The sequence below is a fragment of the Camellia sinensis genome, chromosome 3 (genome assembly GCF_055761805.1).
Source record: "Camellia sinensis isolate YWXY chromosome 3, ASM5576180v1, whole genome shotgun sequence".
Taxonomy (NCBI): domain Eukaryota; kingdom Viridiplantae; phylum Streptophyta; class Magnoliopsida; order Ericales; family Theaceae; genus Camellia; species Camellia sinensis.
The window spans coordinates 7906031-7922370 of NC_138963.1; the positions used below are offsets into that span (position 1 = coordinate 7906031).

The 16340-nt window shown below is 37.0% G+C and overlaps 1 protein-coding gene across 1 annotated transcript; it reads left to right on the top strand.

Annotated features, from left to right (window-relative positions):
• The first annotated feature begins 802 nt into the window (after window positions 1-802).
• Window positions 803-2115, top strand: LOC145821296 (uncharacterized). Its single transcript, XM_082917796.1, has 3 exons — window positions 803-1109; window positions 1227-1655; window positions 1796-2115. The coding sequence occupies exons 1-3, from the start codon at window positions 803-805 to the stop codon at window positions 2113-2115; spliced, it is 1056 nt and encodes a 351-aa protein (XP_082773922.1).
• The last annotated feature ends 14225 nt before the right edge of the window (window positions 2116-16340 follow it).

A 16340-nucleotide genomic window follows, 5' to 3' on the forward strand; every position in this document is an offset into this window, starting at 1 on the left:
GGCAGCGTGGATATGTTTTGGTGTTGTCCAGTTAGGATAAGAATTTGAGCTTTTTATGCAACACTATTTCCCATGGTTGTTTGGCCCCATTTGACCCACCATTCTAGATTTAGTAGAAAAAAACCTTTTTGTATGCTGACTATAATGTGTTCTAATCTCTTTTTGTTGTTTTTTTGTTTTTGTTTACCATAGGGATGAGACACTAACATATTCTGACTTTTGAAACAAAGATGTAATACTAATTGTAAAAAATAGTAAAGTTGACATTTTATATGAATGTGGATTGCGCTACACATGCTTACATATACGCTGTGTTGTGAATGTAATGCCTCGTTTATTACTTTGTAGAATGGCCAATAATGGTAACGGAAGCGAGTCATCAGTCAGTGGCACTGAACCGATGGAAAAACTAATGGAAAAAGCAGTTACTAGCTTTTTGCAAGCCTTGCAGACTAACATCAACAATGGGATGCCGGAATGGCGAGAAGAGCCGGCTACCATAAAACAGTTCCAGGATCTGAAACCCACCACATTTACCAGAGGCCCAGACCCAATGGTAGCAGACGCTTGGGTTAAAGACATGGAAAAGATTTTTCACGCCCTACCCTGCACCAAAAGACCAAAGGTAACTTTCGTCACTTTCACTTTCAAAGACAATGCACGAGAATGATGGCTTCTCACTCTGGAGAAAGAAGAAATTGCAACTTGGGTAAGATTCTTGGAAGTATTCTACGAAAAATACTTCCCAGATTCATTGCGGGAACAGAAGGCATCCGAATCCATATATCTAAAGCAAGAAATCATGACGGTAGCCGAATACGAGAGCAAGTTCACACAACTCGCTCGGTTTGCAACATACGTCATCCCCACCGAAACTCGAAAAGTAAGAAAATTTGAAGCAGGATTGGATGCTAAAATTAAAGACAAGCTCGAGGTCTTGAAACTGCCAACCTATACAGAAGTGGTTGACCGGGCGTACATTGCAGAAAAGGGGATTAAAGCCTCGCGTTCCGGGAAACTAAGCCAAAAGAAGCGATTCTGGGAAAGAGACAACAGAAAATCCGATGCTGCGCCTTCCAAAAAGGTGAATATGGGCACAACCAGTTCAGGTAATCAAGGTCCTATTAACCCCCGATGTGGCACTATTCCAATTTGTCCCACTTGTGGGAAGGCTCATTGGGGACAATGCCATCGAGACACTTAAGCATGTTTTAAATGTGGTCAAGTTAGCCACTTGCTAAAGGATTGTCCAAAGCTGACTAATCCTACAGCCAATTCCTCTGGCCCAGTCAGAAAACCCGCAGGGCCTGGACGAGAGATGAAAGACCAAAAACGTCAAGGATGGGATTTCGCCTTGGTACCTAGAAAACCAGAAGCTAGCGAAAACGTTTTGGTAGGTACACTTTCTGTCTATGGTCATTTAACTCATGTCCTCATTGACTCTGGGTCAACTCATTCTTTTGTTACACCACACTTTGCTACCAAGTTGGCACCAACATCCGAACCATTAGGATATATATTGTCTGTGTCTTTTCCTTCTGGTCAGTCTGCCTGTAATACTGATGTATACAGATCACGTACCATATCCCTAAAAGGCAAAACCTTATATGTAAACTTGATTCCGCTCTGTATTGGGAACTTTGATGTGATCTTAGGTATGGATTGGTTGGCTGCCAACCACGTCTCTATTGATTGTAAAGCCAAAAAAGTCTTCCTCAGGTTACCAAACCAACCCGAACTTGTCTTTGATGGGCTGGAGTTTCCAACCCTCCTTGTATTATATCCTCCATAACAGCCCAACGACTTCTAAGAAAGGGTTGTGGTGGTTATATTTGTTATGTGATCGATGCACAAAAAGAAGCCCCCACTGTTGATGTGATCCCCGTAGTACGAGAGTTCCCAGATGTTTTTCTTGAAGATCTACCCGGTATCCCAGTTGATCGGGAAATCAAGTTCACCATTGAAACCCAACCTGGCACACAACTAATATCAAAAGCTCATTATCGCATGTCGATGGCAAAATTGAAAGAGCTGAAGCTCAACTCCAGGAACTACTGGACAAAGGTTTCATTCGACCTAATACTTCACCCTAAGGAGCTCCAGTATTATTCGTGAAGAAAAAGGATAGCACGATGAGATTATGCATTGATTACCCGGAGCTGAACAAGGTCACCATCAAGAATCGGTACCCTCTACCATGAATCGATGACTTGTTCAATCAACTTCAAGGCGCCTAAGTATTCTCCAAAATTGACTTGCGTTCTAGCTACCATCAACTAAAAGTCAAAACGGAAAGTATCGAAAAGACTGCCTTCAGAATCGGGCACTACGAGTTTCTTGTCATGCCTTTCGGCGTCACAAATGCCCAGCAGCCTTCATGAACCTCATGAACTGAGTATTCAAACCCTATCGTGACGAGTTCTTCATCGTCTTCATTGACGACATCCTCATATACTCCAAGTCACCAGAGGCCCATGAGTAGCACTTGCGAACGGTTCTACAAACACTACGTGATCACAATCTTTATGCCAAGTTGAAGAAATGCGAATTCTGGATCACTAGTGTACACTTTTTCGGTCACGTCATTAACAAAGATGGCATCTTGGTTGACCCCCAAAAAGTTACAACAATCGTGGATTGGCCACGACCTACTAATGTGTCAGAAATCTGAAGTTTCTTGGGTCTAGCTGGCTATTATCGACGCTTCATGCAAGATTTCTCAAAGGTAACATCACCCTTGACCCAGCTAACTCAGAAGAATACACCCTTCGAATGGACTGATAAACAGGAGCGTTGCTTTCAAGAATTAAAAAGTTGACTTGTGTCAGCTCCTATACTAGCACTCCATACAGGAGCAAATGGGTTCGTAATTTATAGTGATGCCTCATACAATGGTTTGGGTTGCGTTCTCATGCAAAACGGAAAAGTCATTGCTTATGCATTACGACAATTAAAGGCTCACGAGAAGAACTACCCGACTCATGATTTGGAATTGGCTGTGATAATCTTTGCCCTCAAAATCTGGCGTCATTATCTCTATGGTGCAACCTGCGAGATTTACACTGATCACAAAAGTCTTAAATATTTGTTCACACAAAAGGAACTGAATATGAGGCAACGGCGGTGGCCAAAATATACGAAAGACTATGATATAGAGATCCATCATCATCCAGGCAAAGCTAACGTGGTGGCAGACGTACTAAGCCGAAAGACGACTAAAGGTTTGGCATGTACTCTCATTTTCCGCAAGATCAATGGGCTGCTTGCCAACATAACCGTGGAACCTACCTTGATTGAAGAAATTAGAGCACGCCAATGTGAAGACAAACTTTTGAAGAACAAGTACGATGAGTAAAGGAGTACGTCTGATCCTGATTTCATTATAAGCAATGGGATACTAAAATTTCGGAATCAAATTTGCGTACCCGACATTCCAAAACTCAAAAAGAAGATACTGGTGGAAGCTCATAACTCAAGATTTGCAGTCCACCCTGGAAACACAAAGATGTACTATGATCTGAAAGAACACTACTGGTTGATAGGAATAAAAAAAGACATAGCAAGCCATGTCTCCAAATGTCTGCATTATCAACGTGTTAAAGCAAAACATCAGAGACCTGCAGGACTGCTGCAACCACTCCCTATTCCTGAATAGAAATGGAAACATATCACTATGGACTTCGTGGTCCGGCTACCACAGTCATTTTCAAAGAATGATGCAATATGGGTTGTAGTAGACCGGTTGATGAAGTCAGCGCATTTTCTGCCAATCAAAAGCATGTACTCCCTTAATAAGTTTGACACCTTGTACATTAAGGAAATCATTTGTTTTGCATGGCACCCCAGTTTCAATCGTGTCTGACCGAGACCCCCGCTTCGTGTCTTACTTTTGGAACAAATTACAAGAAACTTTGGGAACCACACTGAAGTTTAGCACTGCTTATCACCCACAAACGGATGGGCAATCTGAAAGAACAATCCAAACGTTGGAGGACATGTTACGTGTATGCGTGTTGGACCTCAAAGGTAACTGGGATGAGCACCTACCTCTAGTGGAATTCGCCTATAACAGCAGCTACCAAGCAAGCATTGGAATGGCACCGTATGAAGCTCTGTATGGAAGGAGATGTTGATCACCTCTATCTTGGACAGAAGTCGGGGACACGAAATTGTTAGGCTCTGAGATCGTACAAGTTACAAGTGAGAAAATCCAACTCATCCAACAGCGAATTCGCACTGCTCAGAGCCACCAGAAAAGTAATGCAGATACTCGGAGACGGGACTTAGAATTTCAAGTAGGGGGTCATGTGTTCCTCAAGATCTCACCAACAAGAAGAGTGTTCCGATTTGGAAAGCGAGGAAAGCTAAACCCACATTATATCGGGCCATTCGAGATACTGGAAAAGATTGGTCCTATAACTTATCGCCTTGCACTACCACCTGAACTATCTAATGTCCACAATGTGTTTCACGTTTCAATGCTTCGACGGTACCTCCGAGATCCAGAGTACGTTGTTGATTACGAGGATCTGGAAGTTCAAGAGGACCTCTCTTATGAAGAGCAACCAGTGTAGATTCTCAATCGTCGTGATCAAATTCTCTGAAACAAGACCATACCATTGGTAAAGATCTTATGGTGAAATCATCGTATCAAAGAAGTTACGTGGGAAACGGAAAGTCAAATGCGAACCAAATACCCACACCTCTTCGAAAATTAAGGTACATAAAGTTTGGGGACAAACTTCTATCTAGAATTGGAGAAATGTGACACCCTAAATATTTAATTAATACCGCAACCAACCACGATTATTAATAAAAACAGTAATAATAGTGGGTGTGGCAGTAAAACAAATAATTAATTTTCTGTTGGTATACGATAAAGTATAATTTAATAATAAGAACAATAACAACAATAATAATAAAATAAATATATGGAATAAGAATAATAATAATAATGAAAGTAATAAAATAAATAAGCTATACATGCTATGTAAATTAATTTGTCATTGTGGTTATCAAATATATGATGAGGAGATTTATTTGAGGGCTAAATTAATCACCAATTAGCGTAAAAAGATTGGAATGTATAGATTTAGTTAAATAAATCAAGTAATAATGAATTAGGAAGATATTACGGAGATTTGTTTTAATTAAAAGGATTTGCAAATATAGATTAGAAGATGAGGATGGGCCATTTGTATGTCTACATGTAGGGGGGCAGTGGTGAGTCATCAGTAGGGTTATTAACAAAATGTGAGTCATCACTGTAGACCTGACTTTCTTCGCGCACCCCCTCTTTCGGAGGAGGTGCGAATTGGTCTTACTATAGTTCGGACTCCTGTCACGGTTCTGAATCTAATCTCACAAAGTGCAATGTGAGACTGATAAACACCAAAGAGTCCAAATCTGACAATTGGTTTTGAAAAATCAATTTTGAATGAAAAAATGCCAAACATGGACTACTTTGCCAAATTACAGAGCCGCCACATAAATATTTAATTTTTGGGGAATTTAGGAAACCCTGACTCGTGCCAAAGGCCACGTGTCCGTCATCACCAAAGTTGCCTCGGCTCGGGAACTTGGGTACGAGAGGAAAAGGTCATGACATGAGCACCCCCGCTCGCCTGATCAAAGATCAGCCTCTACTACCATGATATGTTGTTTGATAAACACATGTGTTCTTATTCTGGTTTATTAGCTAACCTTACTATGTGATGCGCACAACATACAAGTATAGACTAAATCGCTCGATTTGGAACAAAACATCTCATGTTTGTTTGTCCAAAATGGTTTGAAGATGCTACTCGCAAGTAGGCTAAAACGCGGATTTGCCACCAAACAAGGTAGGCTTGAAACAACATGATTTGCCACTTCAAGTGGGCTTAAAACTCACACTTGATGAATTGTTCTAATTCAAGTAATAAAGCCTTCATCCACAGGCATTTATGTAGTTTAGCATTTAAGCAAATAGCCTCATGGCAAGCATGTTATACATGGCAGCATTCACACTCATGCAAGATGCTAAAGCGTAAACATTTACAGTGTACTCCGAGCCAAAACAGAAAACTAGTTAGAAATCAATGCATGATCGTAACTATGTTAAGTGCCTAATGCAACACATGTAGTAATGCAACTAAATAGGCTCGGCTACCTAATTATGACATATGAACGCGACATTTGATACATGTATTCAAATATGTATTGAAATACAATGCAGTTTGAATATGCGCCAAGCCCGGTACATGGAAGACAAATGTATGATGCGTGCATGCAAGCATAAGGTATGCTAATCAAGATATGCCCTAATCTAACCAACGAAAGCAGATAAATAAAAGGGAGAAAGACGTGGGGTTGGAAGACATTCATACACGCACGCACACTTATTACAACATTTGCCTTCTCGACTGAGGGTCCGAATAAAATGAAAGCTAACTAGCTAGGCTAATTAAGCTAACTATTACAAACCAACTAATTAACTAACTATTCTAGCTAATTAATTATTACAAACCAAATTGAATAACTAGCTAACCTAAGCTAATTAGAATATTACAAAGCACTAAGCTAAATTAATTACAGCACAGGTAATTAACTACAACTAGCTAGCAGAAGCGATAAATGGCTTCGCGGGCGAGGGAGATATGCATGCTCAGTTGCGTCCTCCCGGAAATCCACCGCCTTGCCTCAAGACGCCTCTGTTTGCACTCTTTTGAATCTTTGAAAATTACACCAATTTCCAAATTGTTTCTTTCTTATCTCAAGAATACCTTAAGGGCTGAAATTCCTCATGTTGCTGCAACAGAGCATAGACAGAGGCAAGATAGTGTATTTGCAAGGAAATGTATGCATTTCCACACTCCTTATCATATCTCAAGCTCAAAGGAGTATGGCACTTGACTCTCGAGCTAACAACCAAACATTTTCAATGTATGGTGGCCAAAGGATCAAGCTTGCGCAAAACTCAATGAATGCACACATAAGACTCGAAAGGCCTCCACCCTATCATGCACAATCAAGGGCGTCGGCGATCGAGAAATGTGACACGTTTCATCACTATGAGTATGAAATGTCCCACATTTCTCGTGTTTGGATTAACGTCCGATCCAAACACATACAATACAAACAACATGTTTATCTTGGCCATGTTTTACTTGATTTATTTTGTTTACACATTTTAGATTACCAATTAGTCCCTTAATCAGTTAAGTCCAAAAGTGAGAGTCCTCTAGTTTTGAAAGAGTGAATTAGTAGGATGCAATGGCATATATTTCAGCACTGAAATGACATGCTAAAGACGCTAAATCATGCAAGACATGTTAAAGGCCAAAAACACTAAGGCTAATGAAGAGCATCACACAAGAGGCATGCAATATCAAGCACAAATGGTCAAACCAGCTATGGACAAACCTAAAACATGCCAAAACAGGAGGCTGAAACATGCTGAAATGATAGCTCAAAAGTTTAGACAAACATGCATGCAAGTTGGCTCACAAGCGAAGCATAAGGCCCAAACCTCAAACACAACAAAAGGGCGATAAATGCAAGAATATGGTAGAGGTATATGGTCTGAAATAACATGCCAAATGATGCTATGCCATGTAAAAAGCTCAAATATGACATGCTAGAGGTCTCAAAGTGTAAGGCTAGCAAAACCAAATACACTATAGCTATGCAAAGCCAAGCATGCATGACCAAAACTACTCAAATAAGACCTAAAGCATGCTAAAACATAGCCAAAAATGTGCTAGAGTAGAGCATACACATGCTAGATCAATAGGCTGAAACACCGAATACACTAGGCTAGTGAACAAAATTGCACTACAAGTGCAAGGAGCATGCAAGAAGCAACCAAACCAACCCAAAATAGAGTTATGACATGGCAAATAATGGCTAAAAACATTCTTGAACTAAGCAAATTCAAAGCATAAAGACATGTTACTTTGCAAGGCTACAAGTAGGATTACACTACAAGTACAATAAGCATGCAAGGGGTGACCAAAACAGCCAAAAACAGAGTTATGGCAGGTCTAAAAAGTCACAAAAATGAGCCTAAACAAAGCCACTAAGAAGTAGAAACAGATGCTCTTTTGATGGGCCATCAACACATGCAAACAAGAGAAGATGAGGGGGGACCACCCCCATCCATTTGGGACCTCAAAACCACCTTTCCACCACTGAAATTCCTCTGAGTTTCAGTGGTCAGAAGGCCAAAAAGAGATGATCCCAAAGGCCTTAAGAAATGGCACAAAGCAAAGCAAAACAAGCCACCAAAGGGGATAAACCACCCCTAACTCAAACTAGGCCTTAAATAACCATTTTAAACACTTAAAAATAGAAGTTTTTGTAGTTGAAAGCTAAGCCTAAAATAGCATGCAAAGGTGGCTAAGAGAGTAACCAAAACAAAGCTTTAAAAGGGAAAATGGGATTACCTTTGAAACACAGCAACAATAGCACCTTCTTGAGCCAAAAATCAGCCTTTTGAAGCTCCCACAAGACCCTCAAGCACCTCAACAACAATGAAGGAACGTTTGGCTAAGAGGTTGTGTGCAAAAGTGTGAAGAAAGCTCACTTCCAAGCACTATAGAGCACAATAGAGAGAGAGAGAGAGAGAGAGAGAATTCTAGAGAGAGAGAGTCAATTTTTGTCTCTAAATTTTTTAAACCCTTGAAAGGGGGAGAGAACTCCCTTTATATAGAATATGCAAGCCAAAGCTTGCTTGAATCCCTCCCTACGTGTAGAGAGGATGCATTCTGTGCCCAATAGCTGGCACAGCTGGTACCAAAAATATCTGCAGAAAGTGAAAAATGGCCACCGACCACCCCACCTAGTCGACCGATCACCTCAGGTGATTGACAAGGGAAAAAGCTGGTCAACAGGGCAAAAAGGGGGTCTCCCAAGAGAGGAGAAGGTAGTGGCATGCTACAGACCACTTGAGGTGGTCGACTGACCACCCATCCTAGTCAACCGACCACCTAAAGTGGCTGACAAGGGGGAAAACTGGTTGACATGGGAGAAAAGTGGTCTACACCACTGTTTCTCCCTCCAGGCAAAAGAGGGGGACCAAGAGTTGGCTTAAAACAAGCACAAAACCAATAGAGTTCAGAGACTTAGAGGCAAGGAGCGCAGCCGAAAACCTCGGGAACTCCAAACGAGCGCGGACATGTGCAATCATCGAGTACTCAAACGATGATGTCCAAGTCTTTAGGATGATCAAAAATGGGGTGTCTACAATCACCCAACATGTGCCTATAAATAAAAAGAAAGTGGTGAAGCTGGCCAGCGTGTAAACAAAGAAGGAAAAGAAAAAAAAAAAGAAAGGAGATCAGTAGAAAAGGGAGGAGCCAAAAATTAACAAAAATATAAAGGAATTAGTAAGACTCAATCTTAAGGTGAGTTATATTATACCTTGACTCATCATAATATATTTTACGTATATTTTGATTTACCATAATTTATTTTATACAAGTTGTATTTTATTAGTTATATTAATACAGGTTATATTTTATAAATATTTCAATTACGTAGATTAATTTCTGAACTCTATTTGTTAAAATGAAACCCATGGATATGTTTGTTTAAATTTTAAAGAATATTTAACTATGACCTTATAAACAATTATGTTTTGTAAGTACCACCACGACAGTCTCATGCCTTGGGAGACTTAAATAACCATTGGCCTCTGTTTGGCCACTTTGTGGTCCTTGTTTGTCATGGATCCATTGACTTCTGTTCTGATTGTCACTTCTGTGACCTCTGTTCTGTTCTGTTCTATACCATGGTTATGGTTATTTATTTATATAATTTCTATATTTCAGTTTTTGCCACTTAAATGATTTATTTACCAAATTGAGTTATGTAAATATTTTGGCCTAACTAACTATGTTAGAGAAATGGTATTTTCATCATTAATTTCCGGTAATTTTGAGCTTTAATTAATGTAGGTCCCACACCTCGGTTTGGGTGGGTCCGAGTGGCAATACGTTCCTTGCCATGTGGTAAACAAGAATATATACTCGGGTGGTCGAAACCATTTACGAGTGAATGAGAAATTGATACCGAAGTGAGCCTCATAAACATGAAAAATGTTTTGTGTGGTTCCTTTGAGTTGGTATCCAAAACCTTGTCCCACATAGGAAACTTAGAAGAGTTTCATTGAGTTTATAAGCTCTAAGTTGGAGACCTTGGGTTGGGCCCCAAGGGGTACCCAAGTTTTGTAGGAGGAGGAGTTATGAGCAAACCCAAAACCATCACCACACGCGCGCGCTGCCGTCCGTCCGGCCGGGTCGGGGCGGGCGCGGGTGTGGGTCTAGGTCGTCCTTTATTTTTTGCACCAAGATTATTTGAATTTTTTCAAATAATTTTCTGCAGGAAAATTCGAAATCTGAATTTTTGACTTTAAAATTATTCGGTTGCAACTTCTCTTCTTCTCCAATAGTCGCGTCTCCAACTTGGTGACTGTTCTTCACAACAGTCTTCTATTCTGGAATAGGCACTTCTCAAGCCTATATATATCAACCCTCCATTCCTTTGGTAAATACTTTTGAACCCGTAACTGTCTTCACCACTCTCTGCTTTTCTTCATCTTCATTTTGCATCTTTTGTAAGTTCGAAAATACAATCTGGTTCGTAGTACATTCAGTTTGCAGTGCTGCATCTGTTTGGGGTGATTGTTGAATCCTGGAGGCAGGACGTCCGTTATTCTCAAGCACCTAGGAGAGGATGAATTTCTGTCTTAAAGACACAGTGTCCAAACACTGGCCTCAATCACAAATTTATTCTTAGTTTGATTCTGCAGAAAAGTTGTAAGTTCTGTCTTGATTTATAATCTGTTTTATTATTCTGTTAAGAATAAAATTCTGTTTATTTTTTTTTAATTTGTTCTGTTTTTAATGTTCTGTAAATTCGTTATTCATTGAAGAGATATATCTAACAAACTATCCATGGTTATTTTGTATTCCCTATACTCTTGGCATAATATTTCTCACTCTGCTGTGTGCTTATAGCTGTTACCCTTTCAGGTGACGAGATGTAGGGAAAATCCATAACCTCGCGTAATGGAACCCACACGAGAATTGATGTTGAACCACTATTTTGTCTTTCTTTTCTTTTTGTTTTTTTTATATTTTTGCTCCCTTTTGTTTATACTCGGGGCCGGTCATTGAATAATAAAATAATAAAAGCCCTATAGATGTATTTTCTCTTATTAAAATAGTAAAATGGAATAATTTCCTGTTTAATTATTTTTATTTCCACTTGTGCAATTTAATTTGCTACGAATAGAATAAGTTAGTAAGTTGCGATTCCAACCCTAAGCCCCTGGGGTTGGGTCGTGACAATACAATACCATTGGGGTGGTATTGCATACCCTTCTTTTGCATCTTATACTATCCATACTCTCTGTATCCGAAGTAACCAAACACGGGATATAGGGAGACAAAAAAACATGTGAGACCCATCTCATATTATATCCGACCCCACCCTCATATTCGCCCGTAATGGAATTTATAGTCCGGTGAGACTCCTGGTCCAACCTACAAATTTTCAACCAAACAATGGATTCTATGGTGGATTGGACATGGAATCCAATCCCTCCTCCAATCCTTCCAAAACAAACACCAATCTTCAATTTGTGAGCTTTAGATTTATGAAAAAATTACAATTCAGATGTGCTCTACAAAAACAATTACCTACACATGAAAAATGTTTATAATTTTAATAATTAAAATTTATAAACTTTATCATTATTTATAACAAATAATATATAAAAAAATCCACTATCCCAATGTTCAATTATTTTCCCTTGAGTTTTCTTTTTTGGCTTTAAATTTCTTCTGTGTATTGGAGGATATGCCCCTCTTGATTTCTGTATTCCTGTTATTTTCTATAAAATTTTCACTTATCTAAAATAATAATAATAATAATAATAATAATAATAATAATAATAATAATAATAATAATAATGAGGATGATTATGGACCAGAGGGATCTGTTTGGATCCATAAGTTCATTACGGATCTCGTTTCGATAATTTGAACTGTTAATTTTATTAGCATTTCATGTATTTCATGCACATACATAAAAGTAAGTTGATCCAATAATCGTAACTTATTCAATTTATTACGTTTATCATTAAAAACTTACTAATATTAAAAATCTACATATCTATCTATCTATACTATTATTAAGTGAATGCTTTAGTTTGTGTAGGAAAGCCTTGCCCTCATTATGCCACATGGTAGTGTTTTTTAGAAAATTGTTAAATGCCCCTACCTTTCTTTTTAGGACCCCCAATTCTTTGAACCCCCACCACAAAAAATGTTCCCTTTCTTATTTTTCTTTAGACCCTTTCCTTAATCCCAAATATACCCTTTAAACTTTATCCCAACACTTTTCAATTGACAATCTCCTTTACCTCTGACAACCTATTTCCTTCACCCGCAACCCTCCCACAGCCTTTCTCCTTTACTGGAGACCCTCATTTAGCCCCCCTTCTTCACCGGTGACTTTTTTTTTTGCAATGACCCACCTCCTTAACTCTATTTTCCTTTCTCTTTTTCCACTGGTGATCCTCTACCTCGTGTCTTTCACCTAAATCTATCATTCCACTAATCTCAATCATTTGCCATTGCTGCCACTCATACAACTACTTTATAGCCCTTTTCCACATGCTCATGTTCGATTTTTCTTCATTTGAAATCATCTAGCTTGGTTCGGAAAACCATTACTGAACAAACGGTAGTAGTTCAGTTGTAGACCACCGAACAAATGGGGGTGGTGCAACCCTGAACTACAGAACAAAATCTAGAGAAATCGCAAGCAGCATTACTAGGGGTGGACAACGGTTTATCCGATCCGCAAAACCCACCCAACCCGTCCAATTTACATACAAATAGACGGTTTCGCAGCATAATGCAGGCATATACGATTTGAAATATGACATGTTTGCAGATTGTGGGTTTAATCTGTACCCGCAAGCACCAACCCGCACTTTTTTTTATAAATATTTTTTATATTTTATTAATCTTAACCATTGATTTCATTTCTATATCCTACCTAGATATTTTTGACCAAAACAAAACACCTTTTATTCTTTGAACTTACTCTAGCATTACATTTGCTAATAGTATTATATCAATTGAAATTGAATAAATACTGATCATATTATTATTGTTTCATAGCTGAACTTGTCCCGGATGAAGTGTTATTTGGAATTTTAAATTCCTTAATGAATATGGAGTTTTAGTTTAGGATTTCAAAATATGTGTTTGTGTTAGTTTATGATTTGATTTAGGATTTTGCATGATTTGTTTGTGTTGCGAATTGATTTTGTTGTGTTTTTAATTTTATATGTTTTAATTCATTAATTATTAATGTTGGAGTATTTTAGAAAATGGCCCGAAATAAATTTTTACAAAATGGAAAAAAAAAAGGCTCAAAATAAATTTTTGAATAAAAAAGTCTAATCCGTAAACCAGCCTCACATCCACAAACCCTATCCGCACAAACCACAAACTGCACTGCGGACGATTGTGGATTGAATTTTCTCCAAACGGCATAGATGCGGGTGGATCCAAACCAATCCGCAAACCATCCAAATCCGAACTGCAGACACCCCTAAGCGTTACAGTCATGACAATCATGCAAGGAGAGTAGATTTGCCACTATCACTGATCTGTTGTGATTGCGATTGCGATTTCATTTTGACGAGAGATAGATAGTGTAGCGACCATAATTTTTCATTAGTTTTTATTTATTTATTTATTTATTATTATTATTATTATTATTATTATTATTATTATTATCTTACTTTATTTTTGGCTTTATTAACTGTGTGATTATATGAGAATTTAATATGATATTTAGTTAATTTAATGTGTTAGTTTATTATATATAATTAATCTAAATATTTATATTTATATATTTTTATATATATAAATAAAAGAAATTATTTATATAGATTTTATATAAGATATTTATATATGTTGTATTTTATTTGTATTTGTAAAATATAATATAATAATAAATATCAAGTAGGCTATAAGATTAGAGGTTCAGTAAGATAATAATAAATAAAAAAAACAAGAGCAGCATCAACAGACAGAGCGGTGGGAGAGAGAAGAGGAAAGGAGAAAAAAATTAGGTTTTTGTTTTGGTGGTTTTATTAATTCTCTAAGTGATTTTTTGATCTTTTAAAAAATATTGTGAGTACAAAATTCACTTCCCTTGATTTATGTTTAATTCGTTATTTTAATTTATATATTTTATTTATTTGATGTTAGTTTGATTTTGTTTTCACATGAAGATGATGGATTGATTTTAATTATTTTGGTTAGTTGTACATGCAAGGTTTAGGCTTTTTTTATGTATTTATTTTGTGGTTGTAATCACACTCATGATTATATGAAATTGAAATAAATTTAGAATCCATAAATATTGGTTAGATGATGGATTGATTTCATTATTTGGTGAGATGTGTATGTAAGGTTTAGGGTTTTTATATATATTTATTTTATGATTATAATCACATTCATGAATATATGAAATTAAAATAAATTAGAAATTCATAGATAAATTTCTTATACTCCACCATAACTCCATGGATTGTTATTTTATTTGAGTGTTGGTGAGAAAGAGTGTATAAAAAAAAAGTGAGGATTATGAGATTTATTTGAATGCCTTAGGCTTGACATTTATGTTTGTTCTCATGAGTAAATGAGAGATTGTGTATATATATATATATTGTTGCCTCGTTCTCATGAGTAGACGAGTGCTTTGATTTACACGCATACGTACATGCTAACCATCCGGGGAGTGTGGGTCAAATTCGGGACGATATCCCCGTGCAAGTTTGGTTTCGGAGTAGTGTTAGGTATATAGGAGGCACATAGGATATATGTGTAGGCCAGAAGTGATGGGCCGAAGTGGTGGAATTAAGGTACAAAGAATTAAATATGAGTTTATTGTTATAGTGTGAATTGTATTGATTTGTACATCTTGAAAAATAGTAAACGACCTTGATAAATTATGAAATTTGGGCAGAGACATGTATACGTAATTCTAGGCAACTTTTATAATTTAACTTTGTACTAAAAAGATTGATTAGAACTTGTATTCAGATGATTTTAGTTATAGTAGTTTTTATTCATTTTAGCAATACAGATTTTAGAGGCTGTTTTAACCCACAAAACGAGCTCATTTTTATTGGTTTTGCGTAAACTGAAGTAAAACATTATTATGAATACTTTTTGTGTTTTGAACTTTTCCAAAAAAAATTCATCTTACAGCAATTTCTTTTCGTTTTCAGTTCTAGATTTTTTCAATCGAATTTCGTTTAGGATTTTCTATTAAGTTTTTCTCTCAACCTGTTCAGTTTATACTAAATTTGTCTGTGCTATCTTTTAGGAAATTTGATTTTGTACAACTTTTGTTCTTTGAGTTTTGGTCAATTCAAATTATTTAAGCATGAAACGGTGCATTTTTATACTTCTTCAAGAAGTTACTTATGATTAAATTATATTAACTTTATTTTTATTGCAGAATGATGGGTCTTACTACCTTTTTATATAGGGCTAACCTACCATATTTTTATTTCTATTTTGTTTATTTTATACTCAATTTATATTTCGTTGTGTACGGGCAAGAAACTAAATGTCATCGTATCTTGAGAAACTACCCATTCGTCTCGGTGCAGATGGAACTATTTGTCTTGTCCCTTAATAAGAATTAAATTTATTTTTGTTTGTGTCTGGTGGACACGTGGGTGTCAAGCATTTGTACTCATACCAGTATACCTGTATACTGATTAGTTTTGTCTCTTGGCAACTCGGATGCGTTCTATTTGAGCGCAGTCGAACTTCCTTTGTAGGATTAGTTGGGACTACGGTGGTGAAGAGAAATAAATATAGTTGTTGGACATGTCGTTTGGACTTCTTTTGTTTTCTTGAGTTTAGGGTTGATATTAGTTTATGTATTTTTTTTTTTTTATGACCTTAGTATTTTGATAATTTGGTATGGTTTGTAACTTTAAATTATTTAAGTTATTTTGACTATTTATTGTTACTTTAATGTTGGAGGTATTGGTTAGTTATGAAATTATGGTGGATGGTTTGGTTGGCCTTTTTTTTAATTATTTTTTATTTTTTATTTATCCCTTGTAATCTTTTGAGCATGGAAATTTACTTAAACCTTATGAAAACGAAAACGTTTAGATTTTGTTTCACCCCTTAGATTTTGATGATGAAATATTAATTGGAGTTTAGTCCTAATTTAATATTTAATTGTCCAAATTTTGAGGCGTAAGAGATAGACAGAGATAAAGAAAGAGAAAGAGAGTCTAAGAGTGG

Excerpts from the sequence above, each read along its gene's own strand:
- LOC145821296 (XM_082917796.1), top strand. The coding sequence starts at position 803 with ATGACGGTAGCCGAATACGAGAGCAAGTTCACACAACTCGCTCGGTTT. Across the intron at positions 1,110-1,226 it reads TATGGGCACAACCAGTTCAG|TTAGCCACTTGCTAAAGGAT; the intron begins GTAATCAAGGTC and ends AATGTGGTCAAG. Across the intron at positions 1,656-1,795 it reads GAACTTTGATGTGATCTTAG|CCCAACGACTTCTAAGAAAG; the intron begins GTATGGATTGGT and ends CCTCCATAACAG.